This window comes from Myripristis murdjan, chromosome 17, assembly GCF_902150065.1.
Source record: "Myripristis murdjan chromosome 17, fMyrMur1.1, whole genome shotgun sequence".
Classification (NCBI taxonomy): domain Eukaryota; kingdom Metazoa; phylum Chordata; class Actinopteri; order Holocentriformes; family Holocentridae; genus Myripristis; species Myripristis murdjan.
In genome coordinates this window covers 15,701,985-15,729,072 of record NC_043996.1, presented here as the reverse complement: position 1 = coordinate 15,729,072, position 27,088 = coordinate 15,701,985, and the positions used below count along the sequence as shown (strand labels likewise).

The 27,088-nt window shown below is 40.3% G+C and overlaps 4 protein-coding genes across 4 annotated transcripts in view; 1 reads left to right on the top strand and 3 right to left on the bottom strand.

Moving 5' to 3' along the window:
- Positions 1–1,019: 1,019 nt before the first annotated feature.
- On the bottom strand, positions 1,020–5,646 carry LOC115375305 (retinol-binding protein 2-like). Its single transcript, XM_030074721.1, has 4 exons — positions 5,574–5,646; positions 4,930–5,108; positions 1,360–1,461; positions 1,020–1,073 (listed from the first exon to the last, which is right to left on the bottom strand). Exons 1-4 carry the CDS (start codon positions 5,644–5,646, stop codon positions 1,020–1,022), a joined length of 408 nt encoding a protein of 135 aa, XP_029930581.1.
- Positions 5,647–6,449: 803 nt separating this feature from the next.
- rbp1.1 (retinol binding protein 1, cellular, tandem duplicate 1) lies at positions 6,450–10,941 on the bottom strand. Its single transcript, XM_030074720.1, has 4 exons — positions 10,771–10,941; positions 10,181–10,359; positions 9,341–9,442; positions 6,450–7,207 (listed from the first exon to the last, which is right to left on the bottom strand). The coding sequence occupies exons 1-4, from the start codon at positions 10,841–10,843 to the stop codon at positions 7,157–7,159; spliced, it is 405 nt and encodes a 134-aa protein (XP_029930580.1). The 5' UTR covers positions 10,844–10,941; the 3' UTR covers positions 6,450–7,156.
- Positions 10,942–13,376: 2,435 nt separating this feature from the next.
- Positions 13,377–21,827, bottom strand: nmnat3 (nicotinamide nucleotide adenylyltransferase 3). The gene is made up of 5 exons (XM_030074719.1): positions 21,713–21,827; positions 20,382–20,529; positions 18,669–18,852; positions 16,712–16,797; positions 13,377–14,278 (listed from the first exon to the last, which is right to left on the bottom strand). The coding sequence occupies exons 2-5, from the start codon at positions 20,491–20,493 to the stop codon at positions 13,863–13,865; spliced, it is 798 nt and encodes a 265-aa protein (XP_029930579.1). The 5' UTR covers positions 20,494–20,529; positions 21,713–21,827; the 3' UTR covers positions 13,377–13,862.
- A 4,446-nt stretch (positions 21,828–26,273) lies between these two features.
- Positions 26,274–27,088, top strand: part of LOC115374611 (calsyntenin-2-like) — a 179,868-nt gene continuing 179,053 nt past the window's right edge. Inside the window, exon 1 of the mRNA XM_030073590.1 lies at positions 26,274–26,411. Coding sequence (XP_029929450.1) covers positions 26,339–26,411 — 73 coding nt within the window. The 5' untranslated portion in view covers positions 26,274–26,338. The remainder of the gene's footprint in view (positions 26,412–27,088) is intronic.

The following is a 27,088-nucleotide window of genomic DNA, read 5'->3' as shown; positions in this document are numbered from 1 at the left end:
TTTGATGGCCAGGATTTGGCTTGTTGGTGAGTGTAGACTTTAGAGGGAAGACAGATTTAAATATGTGAGGGGCAAGATACACACATTATCCATTCATCTCACAGGAACTGATTCAAGGCTGCCTATTGCCAGTAGACTGTTAAAACAATGAATGTGTGACAGCTGTGTTCAGTGATTGATGTTTTTCTTTTTCTTTTTTAATTCAGTGTTTTCCAATTCAGCAATTCATAATTTTTCAGTGTTGTACTGTTCTTTTTAGTAAATTAAAGCTTGTAAAATAGGTAGGAGTATGTGAAATGTTAAATGAAAAAGATGTTTCATTGTTTCAATCTGATGTCCACTGCAATGGACATGAAATAAAATGAATACGGAGTTGCATTAAGAAAAAAAAAAGAGAGAGAGACATATTTCTATGTGTTATGAGTAAGAAAAAGAAGGAAATAGGCCTGAATATTCCTATGGATGAAAAAAAAAATCAGGTCTGAAGGGGTTAATTTCATTAGGTACATTTCAAATGTTTGTTTTTTTCCTCTCTTTCCACTTTCCATCACTCCCTCATTACTTTCCTCCCCCCTGTTCCATCATGGCTGGCATAACCTCCCTCTCTTTCCCCTCCCTTCCTCTGCCCCCATGAAACTACGTGACATGAATTCAAGCTTTAAACCTTGTGCTCTTTTGTAATGGAAAATACTATATAAATTCTACTAAGAGGGAAATGATTGAGCTTTACAAAATATTAATTTCACTTTCATTCTAGCAGTCCCCTTGTGCAAGAGAAAGATACTTTCCCTCCCATCAAAAAGTATGATTGGATTTACCTGCGAGTCAGCCTACTGTTGCAGCTACTGTAAAAGCACAAACTGTAAATAGTCTTGTCATATAATGTGTTTGTATCCATTCATGCACAAAGTGCTTTGTTCCCTGAGAGGCATCTTTATCCATTTTGTTTGCGTTTTGAAATAAAGTGTGTTAACTTTAGCAAGGAGCAAACAAACCAGCAGTCTAACAGGGACAATCCTTTATTGTTCTCTTGTGAACACCTGCAAACAAACCACATCTTCACACGTCAATTCCTGTAAGCAGAGAGAACATGTAATCAATTAACAATGTTTAGAACATGGATAATAATTAGAAAGAAAATCTTTGAAAGAGAATAAAGTATTATAACAACAACAACAACAACAACAACAAAAAACGTGTCTGGACTGCCCTTATGATGCATAACAAGCCAGTTCTGCTGTGTAATATATATTAACTATCCCACCCCCTCCTGCTGAACCAGTTAGCAGAAGTTGTGATGGCAGTTTTTGTCAACAGTATAACAAAATTAAATTGTAAAGATCAGCGTTGTCAACACACCAGGTAGAGTTTGTCTTCTTCGATCCAGTGCTTCCAGCCACGGTTATTCTTCTCCCCTCTCTGGGTACACACAAGCTTGTCCCCTTCCCAGGTTACTAGGGTCTGGAAGATGAAGTCAGGATTCATCCAAAAAGCAAGGGAAATTAGTAAATACACTATGACTGAGTGAAGCATGGACTCGTCATTTGAGTCAACACTTGAAGGACCCTGCTGGTCCTATTTTGACTCCTTGTCAACCATCATGATGTTTCCATCCATCACAAATATTGTTTGCATAAGTGTATCCACATTATGTTTGATAGGTGTCAAGGATAACTTACCCCCATTCACTCCCATTAATGTTGGAAAACAGAAAAACTGCTTGATGAAACATGTACTGCAGCTAAAATGACTGTTTTATTCTATTATAATCTCTTCAACTGTTATAACCACTTAAGGCATTCCATGTTAAAAACCTTTATTTTATGCAAATATAACGAATGAGCACCTGCTATTCAGCTTTGCATAAGTGGCTGCCTCCAGCAAGACCAAAACACTCAGGAGTAAAAAACAAACAAAACAAAAAACAAAAAACAAAAACAAGTAGCCCCACAACCTCTTCAAACCTCTTCAAGCTGTGAACGTGGACCACATTTGATAATAATGTGCACAGGTGGGACCAAGTCAAGTCATTGTTTTGCAAGTCACAAGTAAGTCTTAGGTCCTGGCATTCAAGTCCAAGTCCAGTCATAAGTCCCAAATGTTGAGGTTCCAGTCATAATGCGCTCTTTACCAATCTTTATTTAATAATTTATTTCTCCTCTGCCTGCCCTGTATATGCAAATTATTGCACATGGTCCATTGGCACACCCCATTTCAACTTGCTAGTCTGTCTTTATTGTTAATTAATTTGGGAATAAAAAAGGCCCTGAGATGCCAGTGCATTTAGTGTTTGTTTAAAACAACGGCAAGGTCTCCTCCATGTGTGAGACTTTTTTCACTTTTTTCACTCTCCCAACTGATTCTTCTCTCTGTCTTCACCATGCGTGCACACACACACTCCTCTGCCCTGTTCTCCCTAACACACACAAACACACACACACAACAGCTCCTCTGTTTCTCCTGCTTTTGCTCCCTGTAGTTAACGAAGATTATGTCTGTGGTAATGTAGGCTACAGCTGCCCATTCATCAATGACAGATACCTAACGCCAGACAAAGCTGATTGCTGACTGATTTGGTGACATTTATGCTATCTGGCTAGGCAAATTGACTATAGCTGTTCATCAGAGATATGAGATATTAAATTTATATTTGCTATGAGAGGTCAACAATATCCCCTTAGCTTTTCTTTTACCACAAATTAGCCTGCAAGATGGGGTTAACTGCATAATTTAAAAACTCTGGCTTTGGAGAAGGAAGACTATCATGTCTTTTCAAGTCAAAAGGCACAAGTCCAAGTGAACTCACAAGTCATTGGTGTGTCAAGTCAAAGTCAAGAGTCACAAAGTCTGTCTTTATTTTGTCAAGTCAAGTCTTAAGTCACTGAATTTGTGACTTGAGTCCAAGTTAAGTCCAAGTCATGTGAGTGGATTCCACACATATGGCAATGTGCACATATTTATATGATTAGAATAGAGTAAGATGGTGATTTTAGCAATTGTGTGCCTGTACTTAAGTAGAGTTACCTATGCAAAGCAACTTTCAACTTTCACATTTTTTTCAGTATGAATTGGAGTGGGTGAGTTGTTAGTTAACCTTGACTTTTAAGCTACCAAAGCATATACTGTACTTACTGAAGTGACTGATATTTGTGACAGACAGATAAAACTGTTGACAAGAAGTCAAAACAAGACTGGTATGGTTCTTCAAAGGCAGAAGAGTAGGATTTTCCTAAAAAAAAAAAAAACAATATAAGGACTCATACGAAAACAGTCCCTCTCAAACATCACCTATGACCCACTAGAAGTGTGCGTTGGTGTGTGTATTTGCAGACACACTGCCCTCTGCCTGGATTTTCTTGTTTTGCTGTGCTTGAGGTGTTTCTGGGTGTTTGGACAGTAGGTGTGTAACTCCCAGCCAATAACAGCGCAGAGTGCTATATCAATATCACGACATCCAATAGGAAGCTGCAAAAATCGTGGGCGTGGACCGCAGAAAAAAGGAAATATGGTGAGGCAAAATACCAAGCAAATAGTTTGTTCTTCAGCAAGAGTGAATCTGGTGTTGGCTTTCACCCGCTGGCAGTGTTGGCCTGTTTTCTGTTGAACAGGTAGTTGCCGGCAGATAGGATTTGTCAGTTGTGTTTTCTTAAACATAATATTCAAAGGTGGCCCTCCCTCCTTGCTGCAGGCGGTTGGCTTAGCCAGGGGGGCAAACTTTGAATGTTGGGTTTACAAACTGCAACCAACAATTCCTACTCTTTCTGCCTTTAAATTATTTTTTTGTTAAGCAGCAACTTTCCAGTCACACATTCTTTAACCTCAAGGCTCCTGCTGCCTTCACTAAGATGCAGAGGGGCTCTTACTTTGTATGAGAAACACTTTGAAGACTCACCTTTACTTTGAATGTTAAATGTGCAATTAGATCTTAAAACATTCTTTTTTTTAAATTGGAATTTGGAAAATGAGAATGAAATAGAAGATGATAATAATGAACAAGGCAGGAAGATGGGCAGCACGACTTCCACTGTCATCTGATTGTCACGAGGCCAGACAACTATTAGGCAGCTAGAGGGAAATAATTACCTGACCAAAAAAGATGATTGGGTTTATTAGATCTTTCAGAGGCAGCCACATGAATATCTCCTTGAACTTTCAATCATGCCTCAGAATGTGCACGCTTCCTTATCCTGTGTGATCAGAGCTAGAATTAAACTGTGGGTTTAAATCAATGTGTGCATTAATCACCCAGCATATCCAGTTATCAGATGTTAATCTCAGCAGTGTTTCTTTATTAAATTATGGGTTGAGGCCTAAAAATGAATCACAGGCCTGTTTATGGTGAGCACTCACATTGAGCATGCTGGCATACTAATGTGGGACTTTACTTCTCTGGCTTGAAGTCCAGAGACTGTTTAAAAAAAAAAAAAAGTTAAGTATTGAGATTTTAAGTCAGTTAATAACAGCTGTTGAAAATGTGAAAATCAAACAAAGTATCTTCTGAGTTTACTCTGTGTCGCTCTTGTTTGAAAGACTTACTTTGGGGATTAGTCATGAATTAATTTTAGAAATAGGCTCAAGGGAAATGCAGAAAATAATTGCAACTCTTTTTTTTTTTCTTTTAAAGATATTACAATGGGAAATTAGAGCAGGGAAGCATTATATCACACCTAGGCACTTATGCTCCATCAATGCTAATGCAAAATTAAGCTTCTCATATCTGGTGTTAATGAGCGCTTTATTTCCTTTAATTTATTTCTGAAAATGTAATTAGATAGAATCTGCATATTCTCTGGGGGTAGCGGCCAGTGTTTCAATGTCCCATCCTGACAGTTTGTGCAATGATATGTTTTTGGATTGAGAGTTTTTAAAAGAGAGATATGGGAAGCCGTCTTCTCAGCAGAATAGATAAGGCTTGAGAGGTCTACCCACCTTGAGGTTTCTGTTGTCGAGACCCTTGGTGCACTCATCAAACTCCTCCCCTACAGTGAAGGCAAGCGGGTAGCAAGAGAAGATGCTCTGTGTCTTGATGTCAAACTTGTCTCCATCTTGGACAATCACTTTGGTCAGAACCAGGGAGGCAGCAATTCTCCGAAAAGTAATATCAATATCTAGGGCCAGGACAAGGAGAGCTGTTTTTTTCATGTCTTGTAACCAGTGTAAGAGCATTTTACATTTGCAAATTGTATTTAAAGACAAGTCCATCTAGCTGAAGGAAATTAGTCCAAGAAATGATAATGAAGACAATCTATTAATCATAAGTTTCTCATTTGCTGCTATTGCCATTACTACTGACATTATTACAGGTGTACTACTTATCTTGAGATCTCTGATGAAATCATTGCCTTAAAAATTTTAGCGTAACATTTTTTGCCCGTAATATTCAGTGTGAACCACTGAACAAAGTAAAACTCCAACTTTAGATGACTACTCATAACCCAGTCAGAATGAGTGGAAGAGCATGGAATTGGACAATTTCATTATTGCTACAGCTAATCTAACATGTCACATCACCCTGTAACAATAAATTGATACAATATATCTCCATAAATCCATTTAAATCAAACTGTTCTTACCCAGCAATTCCAAATACTCCTCAAATTTAGTATTGGTTTCCATGATCCATTTTCCACTGTAGTCCACAGGCATATTGGTACCTGAGTGCACCGTGTGTGTGTGTGTAGACTTTACAGATTGTGAGAAGGAAGAAGGTGCAGTGTCACCTTCCTTTTAAGAAACCCAGGTGGAGGAGGGGATTGGTGGGGTCATTTTTTTTTAAGGATGAGGGGGGCAGTGAGGGAAACAGAGTCTATTGTTTGAATCTTTACATGCTCATTGAGGGCTGGTACTGAGGGGATAGCAGTGCTGATTACCCAAATTCACATGCATGAGAGCCTGTACACACACACACACACACACACACACACACACACACACATAAGCATATACACATAAGCAGAAATATGTTTGCTGGAGTGCACAGTGTACGGTATCCAGAGCAGAGTATAGCTAACTGCCAGCAGTGTGGTCTGTAGGCTATTTGATCTTTTTCTTGCCATTTGTATTTATTCAAGAGAACTGGTCTGAGACAGAGATGATTTCTTAACAATGGCCAAAAAATGTCTGCTTTGGTCTGTTGGAGGTTAATGGAAATGAGAAATACTGAGTGAAAGGTGTAGCTAAAAATTTTCCTGAAATTCTCCAAGTTTTCTGGATCCAGTGAAGAAAGCAGTTTCAAATAAACTGAACTGCAAACCCCTAACTTGTTGACTTGTGATCCTAAATATCAACTACATACAGGCATTGTATTTTCACAATGACCGATGTTGTATGAGAGTAACCATTAACAGCACATATGCTGCCCTGTAAAACAATAATATTTCCATTTGCAATGATTTTGTTCAACAAAATGGGGGTAGCTCTTTTCAACTGCAAAGACAAAGACAGACAGCTTAAACTGCTGAGCACTGTTTCATTTATTGATTGATTAATTTTCCTATTAAGGGCACAATCCCAAATGGAATGGGAAAGATATATATACACATTTCATTTAATGTTCACTCTGGAGACTAGGCATCAGTAGTTCACAAGCAAAGAAGTTCACAGTCCTTAATCAAACTCCAATATTCTGCTTTTTTCCTTCCTCAGTATCTATCCAGAGCAATTATTCAGAGAACAAAGAGAGGATTTAACAAAACCCCAAACTTTATCTTTGACTCACTTTTTCTCTTTGCAGCAATCATTACATTCCCACTGGTCATAATGCACAAACTGGCTGAAACCTACTGAGCTACAGCTATCAGCATTCATGTGTCCAACACAGTGAAGCATGTTAATCAAAGGAGCACCCACCCTGAGACAGATGTACAGTATAAGTCACTGACAGATGTGAACACATTTTTGTTTGTCTTCTGCAATGTTACATGATGTGTACACTGCCCTAATCCATGGATGAATTGACTTTGGCAGGATAAGGCAAAATTCTTGCCGGAATAAAAATGTGTGGTGAGAAAAAGCCATAAAAGATGGATAGATGGACGGATCAAGAGATAGATGAATGGAGAGAATGGATGGTACACCAGAGGCATGGGTTTGTGTCTGTTGTGTCTCTGTGAGCCCTTCTCAGCTGGGGGTGCCATCATGTTGGGTAAAAACCAATTTAGGTCTTCTTGAAGATCTGCTTGGAAACAACTCCAGCAGCTCTCAGCTCCTGCAGAGGAAAAAAACATACCTATTTTATGTTTCTAGATTTTATCTAAAAAGAGTTAGAATATCATTTTGACACATCTATATGTCGATGAATAGAAAGACCAAAAGAAGGACTGCACCTCAAACTGAGAGAAATGCAATTATGCCCAATGCCTTTTGAAAAATCCTTAATCGCTTGTTTCACTTTGACAAAACTGTTATTATTATCAATTTAGGGTGCCACCTGCAAGAAAGGTATCCCACAAATTTAACTGATGCATCATTAAAGTTAGCTAACAATAGTAATAATGTCAAAGAGGCATAACTCTATTGCAGTTAATGAGTTACACTTAAAGTATCTCTTCTATTCTATCCTGTTCTGTCCTATTTTATTTTATCCTATTCAGTTCTATTTTGTTCTACACTGCAAAAACTCAAAATCTTACCAAGATTATTTGTCTTATTTCAAGTCAAAATGTCTTATTACTAGTCAAAATATCTCATTACACTTAAAATAAGACATGATCACCTCAGAAGTCACTTGTTTTTAGACAATTGTCTCTTGTTTCAAGTGAAAATTTGCTTGAAACAAGTGAAAATTTGCTTGTTTCATTGGCAAAATTTGTTTCTTGTTTCTAGCTAATTTTCACTTATTTCAAGTGAATTTTCACTTTTTCCACTGGCAAATTTTGCCAATGAAACAAGCAAATTTTTACTTGTTTCAAGTGATTTTCACTTGAAACAAGTGAAAATTGTCTAAAAACAATTTACTTCTGAGGTGATCATGTCTTATTTTAAGTGTAATGAGATATTTTGACTAGAAATAAGACATTTTTGACTTGAAATAAGACAAATAATCTTGGTAAGATTTTGAGTTTTTGCAGTGTACTCACAGTTTCTGTTCTGCTCTATGTAATGTATATCAAAAGGTAGACAAGCGACTTGCAAAGCATTAACTACCACCAGAGGTCACTGTTGCCCTACATTTAGGCTGTGTATTCTGTGACTCTACCAGCTCCAGGGAACTTCCCCTTAATAACTCATTTCATGGCTGCTGATTGAGCACATCTGTTGGTATCACTTAAACCAAATAATTTGGCAGATTATTTTTTACTCAGCTTTGATATCAGTAATCATATAGAGGAACATCTGATGATGTCAAGGTAATGAAAATGGTAATGCGCTAGTCATTACTGTAAGGTCTTTTCAGATGCTAATGTTTTCATTATAGGGTGCACTTGGCTACACTGTGAATTTGATAGAAGAGATTAAAAAAATGCCACTGAACACTCCTACTGAAATTACATCTGTAAAGTCAAGATAATAGCATGGAAGAAGCTGATTCATGACACTGCTCAGCCTGGTGTGCTCTGGTCCTCTGGATTATTGGAAGACTTAGTTTATGATGACAGACAGAGCTGAGAAGGAAATGAATAACAGAGTCTGGACAGCTTTTCATTTCAGAACATGGAGAAGTTTGATTCTAAATCTTCCATGTTACCTGATCTAGAGGGAAATAGTTTTGTAAATCAAACTACACGGCTCTGTTATGTTCTTTTTAATCGAGACAGTTCCTTACAGTATGTGGCAGGCATCGCTTCAGAAATCAAATTATGTCTTTGAAAGTTACTTTTTCTTTCATTTCTTAGCTGTGGGCTACCCTAAGCCCTGGGCTTGGTTCACACTTATAGGTATTAACCCAGGCCTTACAGTAAGCCCAGGGTTAATGTCTTCAGATCACAGTTTTCATTCACAACGCTCTAACGCTTTTGTTCTAACCGCGAGTCACATTGCAGACCTTAAACCCTGATTTTTTTTGCAGACCCTGTTCTGGAGTGGTGTTCAGTAAGCCCTGGGCTGAGGGTGGGGATATCCCACATACAAAGCCCAGGGCTAACAGAGGTCAGAGCTCAAGGGTAAGTGTAGTGTGAAAGGGGCCATTAAGTAAGTCTTATGCATCCATGTTGAAGATTATCACCTCACAGAGCATGCCATGACCACCACCACCACAGTTAAAAGTCTAATCAACACTTGAATCACCCATAAAAATATACAATGCACTAAATATAGAGCACTGCGAGGCATTTTAAATTTGGATTAAAGTATCCGACTTGATTTATTAACATTTGTGGCACACCCTGACATGTTCTCTTACCAGATGAAGCTCATCACCCTCCACCCAGTGGGTCCAGCCTCTTCCTTCAATCTCTCCCTTCTGCACACACACCAGCTTGTCTCCCTCCCAAGTGATAGTGGTCTGAAATTGCAAGGAAAGAAGCATGTTTAGTCATCATGCACAAAACACCAATGTGTGTGATTTGTTCAAATATGGCGTTATGGGTGGATGGTGTGCCACACACAGGCACACAAGTGCAGGCTCTTTCTCTTTTTCTCAGTAACCCTCCAAACAGCTTATAGCTTATCTATAATAGGCCTATCAGCTTACAAATTAGGTTTTTCTGCAGGGCAAAAAAATAATCTCTGCTCCTATTCAGAATTTGGTGAGAAAATCTGATCAAATGGGTTGCATCTCATCATTCATCATGACCTTAGTACTTGTTTCTCCAGCGAATTGAAGATATCTTTCCTGCAGCGTCTGTTATCAGTCTTCAAAGATTACACCAGTTCATAATTATTCCACAAATAGGACTGTGGGAGCTTTTGTGCCTTAAATGATCAAAAAGTGATAGTGATAGGAGGTAATAGTTTATTGCAGCAAGTGAGGCGAGGGGGAAATGTTTGTGTAAATCAATAGGCTGAATTGCACCACATTATGTACTCAATAGCCTGAGAGGGTGCCAGCAGTAGTCAGATTTATACAGCTAAAGGTCTTGCACTCATGCGATGCATATTTAATTAATGCCATAAATGCCCACACCGCCAACATTGTGATTTAAACAACGGAATCTTGCACAAATGGCCAAGCATATTTCTCAAAAGGTATCATAGCATGCATCAGAATCCAATAAATGAACTGAGGTTTCCATCTACTCACCATGCATTTCCTGTCGTCCACTCCAGACAGGTCCTCCTCAAACTCTTTGCCAACATGGAAGTCCATGTTGTAGTTTTTGAAGGTGCTCAGGGTTTTGATGATTATGTGGTCCCCATCATGGGTAATGTCCTTGTCAGGCTTCAACAAGGTGGCAATTTTCCTGATGGCAACATTTACATCTGTGATGGGTTTCCCCACCAAAAGAAATTGGACAAATGAATGGGAGACAGAGAGAAGGAGTGTGAGAAGTTGGGTATTGCTTTGCAATCGTGCAATTTAAGATTCATGCAAATTTAAAGGTGGCCTCAATTAACTGCAGCACTGGATCAATACATTTTCAAAGCTGCTATTCTGAAAAATAAATCTTGGTTGAAACGACGACAAAGTGATTCTTACTGCACCAGAACACATTAGTCCCTTTATAAATATTGAACGACCAGGTTATTTTACAGACTATTCTGTATCCTGCTGTTACAGCTATGACATGTATCTATGGCTGATGTCAAGTTTGCTCCCAGGCCACTGATAAACTACAGCCAGTGGAAGTAATGTTGTCCTCTTCTCTCTTTAAAAACTCCCCAAAAACTCACCGAGAGCCTTCAGGTACTCCTCGAAGTTTTCATTGGAAATCATTTTCCAGTACCCGTTCAGATCGACTGGCATCTTGGCTTCTTTGCTGGCTTGTTCCTTTCTTCCAGTAGATTAAGAAGTAAAGGAGATCCGATGTCGCCAGGTACTTGCGATCGAATGCCAGGACCCCGTAAAGCCCCCCAATTTTAACCTAAATCACTTTAATCCGATTACCTGCTGGTTTTCATTTTGAGGAAAATATGCGGGACCTCCCACTCCCCTCCCTCCCCCCCTCCCTCCCTCCCTCTCAATGCACTTCACATAACACTCAATCCGTGCCACGCTTTGACATACATATGCATTAGAAACATGCGACATGCATAGGCTACATTATGTACATGTTCTTTATCTTTGAAATTGCTTACTCCGACGATATGGGATTAGGATGAAGGCGAGTTTCCTAAAGTGGTTGCTTATTGAGTTACAGCAGGTGATGCTGTGCGTGATTCCACGTGCACATGTAACAAACAAGGGGCTGTTTACTGTCATTTATGAGGATTTGTGAACCAGGGGTCGTATTCCCAAAAACATCAGGGAGTAATTCTCAGAGAGCCCTTAACTTAGGCAAAAACATTATAGTAAGGAGTCCTGACCTGGCAGTAATTTAGAATGAATGAATGAATGAATGAATGAATGAATGAATAAATAAATAAATAAATAAATAAATACCAGGGTCAGCAAAGAAGTGACAGAAACTTTAGTGAGGAGATGACCCCGTTGCTAGGTAGACTCATACCTTTTAAGGATAAGAGGTGTGATTGGCTGATAAAAAAAAAAAAAAAAAAAAAGCACACCTAGTTATAGATTGGACAGTGAAGTCAATGCGCCTAATCATGGAATTTAGTCTCTATTAAGATTACTATTTTATGTAATGACCATCTCTGCTGAATAAATTGTAAGCCACAGCCTACTTCAAAAGTATCCCACAAAATGCTTGAAAGCACAGGCCTGCTTGTGCAATATTTACATTGCTGATAGTTATATTTATTTGCTTAACCATACTGGTAATTTTAGTGCTCAAACTTTTTGATATTAAAGGGGAAATGGCTCAGCTCAGATCATGTGGATGAGTGTCTCATCAGTTACACCAATAACACGGGGAAGGCCGCTGTGCCCATGAGTGCCCCTCTGTGAGCCTGCAAGGTGTGAACATCCAGTGGATATGAGCTGTGTTACAAAGTGAGGCTGTGAAAGAGCTGTAAATGTTTGTGTGACAGGGGTGACAGATCCAAGTCATCACTGCTGCACTGCTGTTTTTTTTTCCAGCTGCCAAAAGATGTCAGTGTTAGAGTGTTATTGCAATGGGTGGGAGATGTGAGTGCGTCCCTAATGAGACTGACCCAAAACATTATCTCTGCACATGTAAGCTGTAGTGAGAAACTCTTAACCCTCTTAAAACTTCCCCTCCGTGCTCCTAACAGCTTTTGTCCAGGTCTTTTGATCCATAGGGTCACATAGGTCATTTGTTCCAACCCTCTAATGAACTTTACACCACTTTCTGGTGAACTCACGAGCTAGCCACCAATATACTTAAGATTAGGTTATTGTTAATGTGAGGGGAAGGTTTGTCATAATGGTTAAGGTTAATGTTAAGGTTACAAGGGTGTAAGGTGTTGGCCTTTGATGCTCCCTTAATACTGTACCATAGTGTCATTATTTACAGTACCACTTAAGGTCTCTTAACCTTAAAACTAGGCTAAGATGCTTTGTGAACGTTTTTCTTCATCAGGATGTAGTCTTAACTGTAAGAGAAAATTCCACGGGAAAGTTTTTGGAAAGATCATAATTTTAATCATTTTCTTAGAATTTCATTTATACCAGGAGCAACTGTTTGTACTATGAAGCTTTATGATTGCAGACAAGGCCTGTTCAAACACATCTCAGGATTTGTTTTGGGATGTAGGCCATACTCATGATGCTGAGCCCATCATTTACAGGAATAACAACAGTTACACCATTCATCGTTCTGAATGTGGTTAAAATGAATTTGGAAGATGGTGAGGGTAATGCGCAAAATACAAAGGCAGACCTATCACCTGTGCTGAAAAAATTCTGACTGGAGGAATTAGATGAAGCATAATAGGACTGGCACATCTTTTGTCCTGCCTAAATAACTCAATTAATTTGCTAAGCTCTCCTTTGGGCAAGCTGCAGCCAACACACTGCCTGAGCCCTCGCTGGCTGGAATATGCACACACACACACACACACACACACACACACACACACACACACACACACACACACACACACACACACACACACACACAAACAACTTTTCAAAGGATGCCAGTCAGTATCAGTAACACAGTGGTGCTCTCAGCCATTGGCCTCACAGAGAAAACACCTCCTGTAGCTGAGCGACTGTCAGGATTACTTAAAATCCTGAGGAGAAAAAAAGCTTCCCAGTCACACTGTGTGGCAGATAATGGAGAAAGTGAATAGATACAGGATGAATGGCTCTCGGTAGGCTGCTAGAATGGAGACACCCACGCTGCTGGACATATGAGAGAAGGAATTCAAAATCAAAGTAAGCTAAAAGCAGCATAACAAGAGGCACACAAAAATACTCCAAACATAGAGGATTTTATTTCAATCTCACTACACACAGTGATGCACAATATGAAAAAATACCCACGATGTAACACTTTCAGCAGACAAAATTAAATGTTCATTTGATTATCATCCCAGCTTGCTCAGCTTCATAATCATCACAACAATCTGAGCTTTTTATGGTCAGTTATACTGTGGCACAAACAGCAGCAACACGTGTGTGTGAGTCAAAATGAAACACTAACACGACACAACAGCTTAGGAGCCTTCCACTGAAAATAGGCGATGCCTGGAGACCACATTCAGGCCAAACATGCTTCTCTTTCTTTGAAGATATTAAATTATTATGGTTTTTCAAACCCCTTCAACACTGCAGTTGAGTGGAACCATCCAAAAACTGGTGAAAATCACAGATCTGGGCATTTCAAAGAGTCCCATGTTCAACTCCATTCAGCAATGGTTTTCACAGCCTTTGTCTGGCACAGCAGTCGGTCTATCAGTCAGTCATCCAAACTCTTCACAGGCAGTCCTGCCTGCTTTGTGAGCGGCCTGAGCACCGTACCCTTGTTCTTCCTCTCACTGTCTTCTGTATAGAGGTTGTGCTGGTAAATATATTCTATCACAGAGTCCGGGATCAGGTATTTCACGCTAAGACTGCGTCTCAGAGCCCGGCGCACCTCCGTAGCACTTGTCTCATTCCTCACCCACTCCCTGACCAGAAAAATGTTCTGTTGGTGGCGGGAAAGTGTGTCCGACTCATGCACAGCCCGTTCAGGCTGCAGCCCCCCCCGGCTGATGCAAACAAGGCCAAAACGTCCTGCTACCTCCTCCACATGCTCTTCCTGCCACAGACCTGGGATCTTGAAGGTGTCCAGGAAATCGGCTCCGCACAGCAGCTTCAGCTGAGGAGACGGGCCTAAAGACAGAGGACCAACAAGATGGTTAGGAGTGACACTGTCTGTTACCTTACTAACAAGGCTATCAAGGCAAAAATAAGACATGAAATTATATACACATATTTCATTCCTATTTTGAAGCACTTGAACTTCTTCAATGGAGAGCTTTTTGAAGCTGACTGAAGTGTTCATCTTTAGATAAAGGCAAGAGCTGCTGCTCTACACAATCATATTCACTCTGAGGACAAAACATGATGTACAATCAATAATTCTACTTTGAGATGTCTTGAAATTGTTCACACAAAAAAATGGTTGCAACCAGTTCTTTCTAAAACGTTTTATGGAGTTTTATGGTGTGGATGTGTGTACATCCACACCACTGTGCTGCTAACTAATGCTGCATACATGGAAATTTAGACCTTGCAATTGCCATCTTGCAAATTTTGTCAACACAAGATTCACTTTGTCTGCTCAGGAAAATGAATGCTCTTTTCTTTGGTGTTTCCTGTGTTGGAAAATTCTGAGGTTCTTGTTCTTGTGATTCATTTACCCTGAGCAGACACCATGAGCGTTATGTTGTCACAGGTTGGAAATTTAAAAGATGGATATTCCCAGATGCAAGTTCCTGAACGCATCACTGGCAGCAGCAAAACGGTGTGGATGTATACAAGGCAATGCATTACCATGCAAACTCTGTAAAAGTTTTTCTTGGCTTGGAGAATTTCAACTTGTATTTGAGTGTGCTGTGGGTGTGTTTTTTTTTTTTCTTCAAAACAACATTTTTAATAGTTTTTACGGACAAAAATAAATAAGTACTGTGACGTAGGCTGTTGTACTGTGATGAGGCTGTACTATGTATGGCTATACATGATGGGTATTGACATTTTAACACAGGTTAGGTTGAAAAACACCAAATCTACTCTGCAAGACAACTGAACCGTTTTCATCTTCAAAGGTATTAAAGCTTTGAATTTGATCAGGCATGACTGATTTCCAAACATCAAAATTAAAAGATGCAAGCCAAAAAAAGTCTTTGTCTACACTGTGCCCTCAACCAATATTTCAATCATCGACCTCTATCATTTCCTGAACAATTACATTAGCAAAGAGACAAATGTAATCTGAAAGTTCATGGAAACACAGGCCAATGGTGTTTGCCAGCTTACTAGTTCACATTAAAGCTCACAAACAGGGAATCCGATCAGAGCACTTGGTGCCTGCATGACTGAACTGTCTCCTCACAGGAAACAATGCACAGACTGCTGAGGTGCAAAATTCAAAACTGTAGGCATAATTGATGAATGCTTGCAAATGACAACAAAGACAAACAATTCGGGGGATTTAGACCTAACAAACAAAGAGTGCAAGCTCCACAAATAACACACTATGGTGCACATTGTTTGTTTACAATAGAACTTCTTAAAAGTTTTTTTTCACTCAAGGCCAAAACTGAATTGTGATGATTACTTTTGTTAACAGACATACAAATAGTAAAACACAAAAAGCACACCAAGACACCAAACATGCTCAGATCTATTTACTTTTTCAGTCTTGTCTTTTTAAAGAGAGCTCATTGTGTTATTGATTTCATCTCAGTGCCATTCCTATTCATACCTCTATTTTTCATGAGACTGCCTCTTGATTGCCGCTATTCACAGCAAATTTTGCCTCATGATGTAAAAAGGAGCTGATGTCAGTATCACAGACCTAAAACAGTAGTTCCCTAAATGATTGTGATTACACACTCATTAAACCATAAATCAAATCTAGGAAAAATCTCCAGAAGCTCACACATGCTATAGCGACATATGTGCTGAATCGTGCGACTTACTTACACATGAAGTGTGTTACTATGATCCCACATGTTTAAATCTATTGCTAATACTCTTTAGCCAATTTTAGTCTGGACTACAGAGCATAATTAAGCCACTACTACTGCTAAGAACAGGCACACTATGTGGGATTGATGCAAATCCTTAAATGTTACTCTGTTAAAAGGTTAGTTCACCCATTTTGAAAAATGCAATATTATTTCACTTTCTCCATACCTGTTACGTAGGACAGTAGTAGTGCTTTTGTCCCTGTGTATTAACTGAATGCTGGATACTGGCTGCGTGCTCTAAATGTGTGGGTGAACTATCCCTTTAAGGCCTGTTTTAGCAGTAACAGCATGATATCTTGAAAAATAGTTAGGTAACACTGCATTTGTGTTACACATAAATAGTTTTATAAATGCACATCCTCAACAGTAGAGATTTAAATAATTCAAGCCTAAAATCCTGTTGCCTATTTATATTTCTACATACACTTATGCACTAAAATTAGATTAACTTAAGGACATTGTTGGAAATTAAAACGAAATAATAAAACAACTGAAAACAGTAGGGGATCAAAGGGCATGAGAATATGTTTCAGGGCGAAAATGGTTCGACTACACAGTAAGGGGTTCTTACTTGAGAGGGGGAGGATGTTTCCATTGGCGTCTTTGTCTTTCCCTGTGATTTGCTCATACTGCTTTAGAATACGCCCATAATGATGTCTGTGCACCATCCAAAGGCAAGAGAGGGAGAGAAAGAGGGACAGAGAAAGAGAGAGTCAGATGAATTCACAAACAAAAAACATGAATGAAAACCTCCACTGTTTAGGGGTAAAGCCTCTTAAAGGTGTTCTCGTAGATCTGCTTTTGTGTGTGTGTGTGTGTGTTGGGGAGAAGGATGACGTGGTCCGCTCCTAGCTTCACATAGCCTTGGTGCTGCTTTGGGACAACAGGCCACTTCATGCCTTAATCAGCTCCCCTGTTGCGCAAACACAGCTTAGAGACCAACTGCCTGGCGACTCTGAAGGGGATTTGAGGGAAACGGGGATCAGGGCAGGGAGGGGGAAGCGAGGAAGATGGAAAGTGCTGAACAGTGCAAGTGTAAAGTGGGCTCACGTACTTGAACAACTGTCACTGTCACTAGTGTGCATTAACACTTTGCACATCACTTCCATTAGGTGCTGATTAATTATGAGCATCACACCCCTGACAAATTCAAGCTACAAATTATTTAGTTCCATAAACTGGTAAACATTTGCAGTGGAAGCAAACAGAAGCAATACAGCCTACAGTAGGCCAGTATTAAAGTAGACATCCCGCATTCTGCTTTCTCATTTAGAATGCAGAACCACTTCCAACGGCAAATGCCTATACCTCCACTCCATATTCAAGTCCCAGACAGCCTTTCACAACTCTACTGTGCCCTCATGGCCAATGAATTTATCAGCCCATGCCCCTGATTTGACCCCTTTAAAAGCCCAGATCTGGCACAGGCCCATGCTAGTCTGACAGCCTTTAAATGTCCACAACCCATGATTTAGGCTGGGGCACCCTGGCAACACTCTGTTGTGCAAACAGCTGATGTTGGCATGAAGCAACGCTTGCAGGGGAGCAGAAAAAAGGGAAACACATCTGAAGGAGCCGTGTTGGTGCTGTGGCAGACAGAGGAAATGTCAGGAAGGAGGAAATATTGGCATTACATCTCATGAAGAATGGAGGAGGATCTATCATGAGACTGAATGGATCTGAATGGGCTGAATGGATGGATTGAATATCTGTGAATGGAGACATAAAGGAGTTATTGAATTACACTTTGTTGGTGGATTTATATGGAAGCCAAGATGTGCTGTCATGAGACTACAACATCTTCTAGTACACTGAAATATCGCCCTTGACATTGGGTGACCATATGCTAACAATAATTGTCACAGCAAGATTGTTTTGGACAAAGTCTAAGTAATTCAAGTTTCAACGGCTGTTGACTTTGGAAGACACTTCTGACTGAAACTTTGACCGGATTCATTTTTGCAGAGATGGCTCAACATGGGGATAAACGAAACAAAGATCTGGGACACTTGTTGAAACAAAGGTTTAAATCTCTTGAATGGATTCAACACGCAGCCAGATACAAAATGTAATCCCAATGAAGAATGAATGGTCACTGGTTAACAGCACTTTTCTCTGTGGAGAGATAGTCCACAGAGCACACTACGTGCAAATTATTGAGAAAATATGTTTAATGTACCAAGCAGAGCAGAGATGACATGTTTGTGAAATAAATCTCCTATTTGATTAACCACTGGGGTATTTCGAATAAAACATTAGGCACAGCAAAGCACTCAGCAGGACAGGGAATTACTGCGGTTATTATGAGCAACTTGTGTAATGATTAATGTGGAGCTTTGGCAACATGTGACATAATCTTACATGTTCTCAACTTGTACTATGTGTCTGTTTTTCATGGGAACTCTCCTGTTTAACTGGACTACAAACATCCATGCTTCATCATTTGGACATGAAGATTTATTCTGGCCTTGTGTTTCTGGCTCGGTGTGCTCTTAGTTAATGGCTAGCACTGTAAAAATGTTCCACACCTCATGGTGACCACCGTCTCCGTCCAGTCTGGCTGCTGGCTCTCCCATTCGTCAACTGTTACCCAATCAGAGCTCTGGAGTGCCAGCTTTGCCATAGCAATTCTGTGCTTTGCCAGGGCCAGGCCTTGCTTGCCATATCCATCACTCACCGGGGACACGATGCCACCCACCACCTGGTACTGGCCTGTGATGAGAGAGGATAAGATCATACTCATGGGTCATGATAGCCAATGTAGAATCAGACGGAGCGTAAATCAGCTGATGAAATGAGCACTAAATGATGCTGATGATAATACAATGTTTTTTAATCAAATGCCAGACAAAATACGGAAAACACTGAAGTTATTTAGACTGAAATCATCTCTTTGAGAAACTGTGAACAAGAATTGTGACTTGAAAGTATCAAAATCAGTTTTAAAACACACACCATATGAATAAAACATTCAGACCTATACACACACATGGCATGCTTAACTCATTTCATAATCTGGGTTTAAGCCATATGAGCTTGCGTATTTTTTTATGACCATTTTAATAACTGTCCCTCCATAAGTTATTTGCTAACCTCTAGAGACTGTTCAGCAGTTAAGGGGTCAGGCCAGGGCACTATTAAGTCCAAGGCATTTCAGTACAAAAATTACATGTCTGTTTCAAAGTAAGAGCACCACAGGCAAAACAATAAATCTGGCTGAAGTTAATTCTACAATTCTACAATTAGGCCTAAATTCTCTACCCATAGAATAATGCACGTGCTTCATATTGCATGAGACAAAAGACTAAACCATATTATTATTATTTATAGTATAGTACAAAGAATCTGGCAGGGTTGTGGTGAATGCACCTTGTCTGTTTTCACTCTTGTATTGTTGCTGCGGTGAAACTTACGTTGCGCTCTGGGAACCTATTTTATATATCAAGTACAACATATTTTCGAAAACTCCACTTTTGATAGGAGAATCATCTAGTTTAACTTAATTTAGTTAATTCTGCCATTCAAACAGGTTAAAAACACAGTCATATGCGGCTCCAGCGGAAACATTCACACACCAGTCAAATAAACCAGCTCCTATATGCAGCTCATGGTAAGTGCTCATGTTTACCTTAAATCCAGTCAGCTGACATCTTATAAGTAAAGGGTCTCAAAGGCAAACCATAAGAGCATTATTTATGTTCCTTCCCCATGTAACACAGCACTGTTTGGCTGGATATACTATATATACATAAAGCACCTTAGACTGAGAGAGCTGATTCAGAACAGTTTGTTTTTTTAAGACTTAGTACATTAGCATGACAATGCTGACATGGGTCCAGTCATGATGACGTTTCTCTGACCACATGACCAGTCCAGTGATCGGAGGTAAGTATTATCATTCTGAGCAGCTTTGGGGTGAAAATGGGCCTTGGCTTAGGTAAGAGACTGTGCCTGCTGACATGGCTGGTACATGGGATAGGGTGGTTTGTGGCATACAGGCACAACACCAACGGCAAATAAGCAGACCAGGTGTACATTTGTATGTTTCTGCATTATGAGGCAGCTTGAAGAGTATTATCACTCTCTGTTTATTACTCTGTAAATAATCAACAAAATACATCTTGCATTTTCATACTGTAGGCTTTATTTACCAATTCAAATAAAATATATGACAAGTGGTCTGAATTTTATATGTATATATATTTCAGCATATCATTTAAGTCCACCGGTATGGATCTGACCTGTGCTGTGCATGTGGTCTCTGGCCAGCTCAAACAGCCTCATGTGCTGGTTGGTGATGGGGTTAAAGGAACCGCAGGCTAGCAAAACCAGAGGAATACGGCGGGTGGCCATCTTTGGTTTACCCCCTTCACACCATGGTCAAAGAGCCTTGCAGGAGAAGAGAGGGAAGAGTCACTTCCATCATGTGAGATGACAAATCACAATGGTGTTGGGACTGGGAGAAGGTAACAGGCAGAGGGATATGACACTGTGCACTGCTGAAATAAATGCTCTACTCATTGTACTGAGTTAGAGCTGAGCTGCGACATGCTGTACCAACACAATATATTTACCTTGGTTGTATTTAAGAATTTCCCAGTTTGGGATCAATAAAGTAAATCTAGAGTAAATCTATCTATTTTGATTAACACATCTTAGGTGGCATTGTAGGCGGCCCCACTGAGAGCCAGACCTCTAACAGCTTCCATGTTATACCCATGTATCATCACAACACCCAGAGAACTTCATAACACTGACAAGAATAAATGTGGGGACATTCACAGGAGTCATGAACTTGAGTAAATACTGTGGTAGCATATCTTCTCACCTCGGCATGTGTGTGCATGTGTGTGCATGTGTGTGCTGGAGAGCTGGTGGGTAATTAGCACCATTCACCACCCAACAGCGGGTATATTTTGACTATAGGTGGTAATACTGTTTATTCTACCAGCCATCATTTATTTATGAATCATCAAATTATCTAAAGTGGATTCTGCCTGCGGGTCTTTGCTTGAGATATATTAATCTGCTTTCTTAAGTTAAAAATGACACTGAGAATGAGAGCATTTTGAAATTACAGAATAAGGTGCACAAACAACGTAAAGCCATACTACTCTTCTCATCTCGGATTCATAAAGGGCAGGCAAGTGGCACAAAAAGCTGAAATACAGCAAAGTGAATGAATGTAGTTAGTTACCTCCAACCTTTGGGATTAACGTTAAAGTCATTTACAAGTTTGAAACTGTATGCAGAGGTGGTTATCTCCTTCACAACTTCAAACACAAGTATGAAGCTATTAGATTAGAAACTGCGAGGAGTCAGGAGGGTTTTGAAACTGCAGCTAATTAGGTAGCCAGACAAGAAAATGTAAAAGCAACCACGGTCAGTAAATGAACACAGGTACCTTGACATTGAGCCGGCAGCTAGCAGTAATTAGCTTAGCTGACCAAACTGCGTACAACAAAACAATCACGAGGTCGTATGAAATATGAATTAAAGCGAAGCGCAGTCGTTGTAACAAGCATAACTGTAACCGGTAAGAGAAGGGACGATAATTAATTTGATTAGATACCTTTTCTCACATTCCTGCAGCTAGCGTTGGGTAAGCGTGTCACACTTTTTTCATTCCCACGGTCTCTTGCAGCATGTTGCTCAATGGTTCCGCCGAGCCAGCCTTGCTGAAGTGCGACCCCTTGTGGACGAAGGTTGAGGAAGATGCCGGAGCTCTCCGAGGTGCTGAAATCATTTACGAGCGTTTGGGATGACCAAGGAAAGCACTCGGCTGACTTTTAAGGGTATGACCACAAGCATACACTTAATTTGTTAGATGACAGAGTGCTTACAGAAGCTGGTAAGTCTCTATAATTGTACACTGATGCACCCATATCTCTGAATGCACCCATACATTGGGCTTTGTTGTCCTTGAAGTGGGTCATGTAAGGAGGAGGGCAAAATATTTCATAACCTAGCCTCTAAAGCTGACTTGTTCCTCCATTCTGATAACACAGAGCAAAACACCATGTTCCCGGTGACCTTTCAGTCCCTTGTTGTTAGCAGCTTGTCGAATGAGGGGGAGAAGCTTTGTTGAAGACTAATTAACTACCTGTTTCACAATCGGCAACTGATTACAAAATGGTTGTACAGTAAATGGCCTTTCCAATATCTGCCACAGCACCTCGACTGGTAGCCTAATAGCTTTGAAAATGTGAGAGTGCATGGAAGTGTTATGACATTTCAAACAGACCCAGAGCTCTTTGAGATGTTGGTATTAAATGTCACACATTCAATAATAAAAGTCAACGAAAGAATGTCACACTGGAGACCGAAGTAAACCAGGTGGCTGACAAAAACTTTTGTACAATGGCAAAAATTATGACAGGAGTTAGGTGAGGTATGAGAGCACACTTGCACACATGCATGTAGAAACAAGGGTCAAGGTCAAGGGGTCAAGGGTCGCTTTATTGGTCTCCTAACGGAGAAAATTGTCTTGGAGACAGAGGGCCAGCTGCACAACATAGATAATAACACTGTACATAATAACACATTGGCATATACAACACAATACAATATACATTGACAGTATACAACACCCTGAGAACATGTACACCTTCGTGTCAGAAAAAACAATACAGCACAATTAACTTCTGCCCCGCTGTCTCCCCCGAGAAGACATTTCCTCATTAAGCAGTTTAATTGACAAGGGTACAAATGAAAACCTGAATCTATTAAAGCTCCACCCAAGAGTCCTGTATCTCCTACCAGACGGCATCAACTCATAGTCAGAATATAAAACATGAGAGAGGTCAGGTACAATTTTCTTTGCTAAACTAAGAGCGGCCTGATCAAATATGGCTTGGGGGATGATGGAGGTGTCGACATTCCCATAAGCTTCCCTGCCATGTTGATCAACCCCAGAATCTGGGTTTTGTACTTGACCGTCAGGTTTCCAAACCAGCTGATGATCCCATAGCGTTTGATGGACTCCATACTAGCTCTGTAAAAAATCAACATAATATTTCTGCAAACACACACACACACAGAGACACACACAGACACACACACACACACATTGTAGTTTGATGCTAAACTGAACAAAGAAAAATTGATGAATTATGGGTTGCACATGCCTTCAAACCTCTACAGTAAGTCTGTGTCTGAGCCCTGTCTTTGCTTGCCGTGTCCTTTATGCTTTTCATTAACAGCGGTGCACAGAACTAAATAGTTTGTGTGCTGTCTGTGTGTATTTATGTGTGTTTGGGCATGAGAAAGATAAAATGGGAAAGAAAGAGGCAACCACCATCTCATTTCTGTGTTTCTGTTCAATCTGTACCAATGATTGGACACCACAACCGTCACTATTTACAGCTGCAGAGTTTGTCCTGCCCAATAATCTGTAATGCCACACCACTGCTGGGAAAAGATATAAAATGTTGCTGTGGAAGTACACAGACTGTTTTTTCTGTGGACTGGAAAATATTTTCTACTTTTGGATGGTTTGAAGGTGGTATCATTACTACAGCACAAAGCTCATTTGGATGTTAATGTTCGCCTGTGAAAGTCCAAGGCGACACAACTCCGGAAGAGGTGCACTGATAGCATCACAAGTTTTATTACCTTGAAACTCTGATTTGCAGGTGTGAAAAGGACATTTTCATGTTTACACAGATTGATTGGATGGTGCATAATCCACAAATTAACATTTATGTGTTCTGTGGATTTCAGGGTAGGGCTTTGGCAGAATGAAGTAAACAAAATGACAAGCAGCTGCACCATACAACGAGAATCCAGTACATTATAGTTAATGAATGAAGTCATTTGCTTAAGTTAAATAATTTAGTAGCTGTGTCAGAAAGTGGTTGTAGTGCATGCGTGCCAACTGGCAGCTGGCTGTTGGTTTATTGTTGAAAAAAAAAAAAAAAAAAAAAACCCTGCCTGCTCTATGTGTTGTAAATGAAACACGTTTGTGAATCAATAGTAATAATGCAACATCACTCATGAGGAAATTCTCTTTCCTTTTCCACCTTTCCACAACGAGTTCAGGGTCAGCAGCAGAACAGAGCACCCCTGTAGGTGGTAGGGATTTGGTGTCTTGTTCAAGGACACCCCAGCAGGGTGGATACCTGCTGGCACACAGGGCTTGAACTTGGGTTGAATGGATGGCCTCCAATACTCACTACATCACCCTGCTGCCCTCAATCTCTGCTCTCTGCTGTAACTTTAAAGTCATTAGCTGCCGCTATCAGTGGAAAATGCCAACTGTGTGTGTGTGTGTGTGTGTGTGTGTGTGTGTGTATGTGTGCATGTGTGTGTGTGTGTGTGTGTGTGTGTGTGTGTGTGTGTGCAAGAGAGAGAGAGAGAGAGTGAGAGAGACCGCATGCAAATGAATTTGTGCATGTGTGCGTCTATGCATGTGTGTGTGTTCTATCTTTGTTATCCTCTTAACTCCCTTGAGGTCTGCCCCCTCTCTCTAATCCCCAGAACACACACCCACACCCAATAGGAGAAGGAGCAGGGGGAATAATTGAGGAACATAAGGCGATGAGAGAAAAGCAGTTATTCTGCCACAGGGTAAAAACTGAAAGACTCAAATCTGTGAGGGGGAGTAGCTTCGCTGTTCAGGCTCTTGTTAGGGAGATACAGCTGGAAGAGCACCATACTGTAGTGTAAAGGCAGCAGCTGTGCCATAAGATTATGAAAAGAATATAGCTTCAAAGAAAACATTTTGCTCATAACAAACAGCAGCTAAAAGACAAACTTCGTCTGTCATCACTTAAAGTGTCAACACATTAGATAAATAGTTAAATAGCCCAGTTAATACTGTACAGGCAATTAATGCAGGTTTACAGCTAAATAAACTGCCTGCTGCATTCAAGGACACACACTGTTATACATGGGCTGCTAACATCTGAATACCTCATTGGCATCAGATGGGTATGGAAAGGACTTGCTTTTTATTATACTATAACTCAGCATTAGTGAGTTCATCTTGTATTTATTTTATCATTATTATGAAGAGAGCGAATCAAGCCAAAGGGGAATTATGATTATTTGGAAACCATATCTGAGGGTGGGTGGGATGTCAGGATCTCAAAGATGGTAATTTAGTGGCATATGGTATGCCTTGTAATTTATCACATTGGGCAAATGATCATGAGTCATCGCTCCACTTGTCACTAGATACTTGATGGATGTGTTTTGGAAATGTTTAGTGTCAAACGTTTTAGAAACTTCGCCATAGTTTAAGAGTTATCAAGGCGACATCCCTGGAATAGCCGCCTCTCGAGGAATGCAATTACTGGCAGCAAGATTTCTCTGTGACAGCGGCCTTGGCCCGGGGCCTAAAAATTAGTCCCCCACCCCACTCCCCCGTCTATCTCTCTCTCTCCGCGTGTGTGCATGTGCGTGTGCATGTGTCAGAGTCGTGATTGTGATTTTCTTTGAACGGTTTTCTCAATGGACTGTATGTGGTGTTATTTTTAAGTGCCTTTGTTTTTGTTAAAGGACATCAAAAGTCTCTCTCTCTCTCTCTCGCTCTCGCTCTCTCTCGGTCGGAGTACTCTGCTTTGCCCTGCCACAAGCTGCGTCAAGTTAGTCAGACAGACCTAGAATAAAATAGGAATAAAAGCCGTTTTGTTTTCAAAATAAAAGTAAAATTGGTCATCTTGGTTTAGGAAGTGGAGTATTAGGAGAGGCAAAACAAACGAACAAAAACAACAATCGAGCAAGTAACGACTACTACAATAATAATAATAATAATAATAATAATAATGATAATAATTCAAATACTAAATGAATACTAATTTCATTCACTGTACAGCCCCATTACCCTGACAATTTATTTCATATAAATGAATACAAAATAAAAAATTAAAAAAATTCAAATGAAACACAATACAATGCAATAAAATTAAATCAAACTTAACAAACGTTGCAATTCTTTTTTTATTCACTCATAGCGGTTTTGTTTTGAAGAAAATCACCGGAAGTTCTCTTTGCTATTGTGGCTCGTTTGACATCTCTCTCTCTCTCTCTCTCTCTCTCTCTCTCTCTCTCTCTCTCTCTCTCTCTCTCTCTCTCCCCACCTAACGGCCACGGCTCGCGCAGCGGCCACTTCAGAGCGAGCGCATCACCAGAGAAGTGCAGGATTTGTGAGGAGGGAGACGGGAACCATCGGCTCATCTCGACCCGGCCTGACACCATGCACAGCCCCGGGGTCCCCTTTCTGCTGTTTTGGCTTGTCTGGGGCCAGACCTGCGCTCTCTGCGGGAAAGGTAAGCCCATCAGCAACATGAATAACAACTTGCCCTCGCACTGTTTCCACCTCTCCTGCCTCTTCTGAGTTGCACAAGTTGCTAGACACCGAAAAGCGTTTCACAGTGGGTATTTTGGTCGCCTGGTATTGGTATTTTGTTTTTCTTTTCATTACTTTTTCATTTTTTCGGAAACTGGCGTTTAGTCGGGATTCTAGCTATGATATAGGACAACAGGACCGCGCAAAGGGTTTTTACTTTGTCATAAGTTATAGCTTTGTTTTGGTTGTAGCAGTATTTGGTAGAGATAAAGGTGGGAAAAACATGACCTACAAGAACCATGCAGATAAAAGTCTCATAAACTCACAGAGTTTAGGCTTCTGTGTCTATTTGTTAAACATATTTATGCTAACCTTACATGTTCGCAAACTCTCCCGCATAGGACTGTGACAAGGTGCGTCCCCATAGAGGCTGCTCTGCACGCCCCAGTCGCTTTTGAATTTATTGATAATACGATAAGCAGGACATTTATTGGTGATAGCAGCTTTTACATTTCTGGTCATGATGGACTGTTTGCCGGGCGACGTGCGGAAGGCAACAGATAATCGATGGTTGTACGCAGAGGGCAGCGACGGTCAGGACGTCACATTCAATCACATCCTCAACCTGCGATGCTTTCCTCACAATAACATCACCTC

Excerpts from the sequence above, each read along its gene's own strand:
- LOC115375305 (XM_030074721.1), bottom strand. The coding sequence starts at position 5,646 with ATGCCTGTGGACTACAGTGGAAAATGGATCATGGAAACCAATACTAAA. Across the intron at positions 5,109-5,573 it reads GGAGTATTTGGAATTGCTGG|ATATTGATATTACTTTTCGG; the intron begins GTAAGAACAGTT and ends TCCTGGCCCTAG. Across the intron at positions 1,074-1,359 it reads AAGAAGACAAACTCTACCTG|GAATTGACGTGTGAAGATGT; the intron begins GTGTGTTGACAA and ends CTCTGCTTACAG.
- rbp1.1 (XM_030074720.1), bottom strand. The coding sequence starts at position 10,843 with ATGCCAGTCGATCTGAACGGGTACTGGAAAATGATTTCCAATGAAAAC. Across the intron at positions 10,360-10,770 it reads GGAGTACCTGAAGGCTCTCG|ATGTAAATGTTGCCATCAGG; the intron begins GTGAGTTTTTGG and ends AACCCATCACAG. Across the intron at positions 9,443-10,180 it reads TGGACGACAGGAAATGCATG|ACCACTATCACTTGGGAGGG; the intron begins GTGAGTAGATGG and ends TTGCAATTTCAG.
- nmnat3 (XM_030074719.1), bottom strand. The coding sequence starts at position 20,493 with ATGGCCACCCGCCGTATTCCTCTGGTTTTGCTAGCCTGCGGTTCCTTT. Across the intron at positions 16,798-18,668 it reads GAGACGGTGGTCACCATGAG|ACATCATTATGGGCGTATTC; the intron begins GTGTGGAACATT and ends GATGGTGCACAG. Across the intron at positions 14,279-16,711 it reads AAACATCCTCCCCCTCTCAA|GCCCGTCTCCTCAGCTGAAG; the intron begins GTAAGAACCCCT and ends CTCTGTCTTTAG.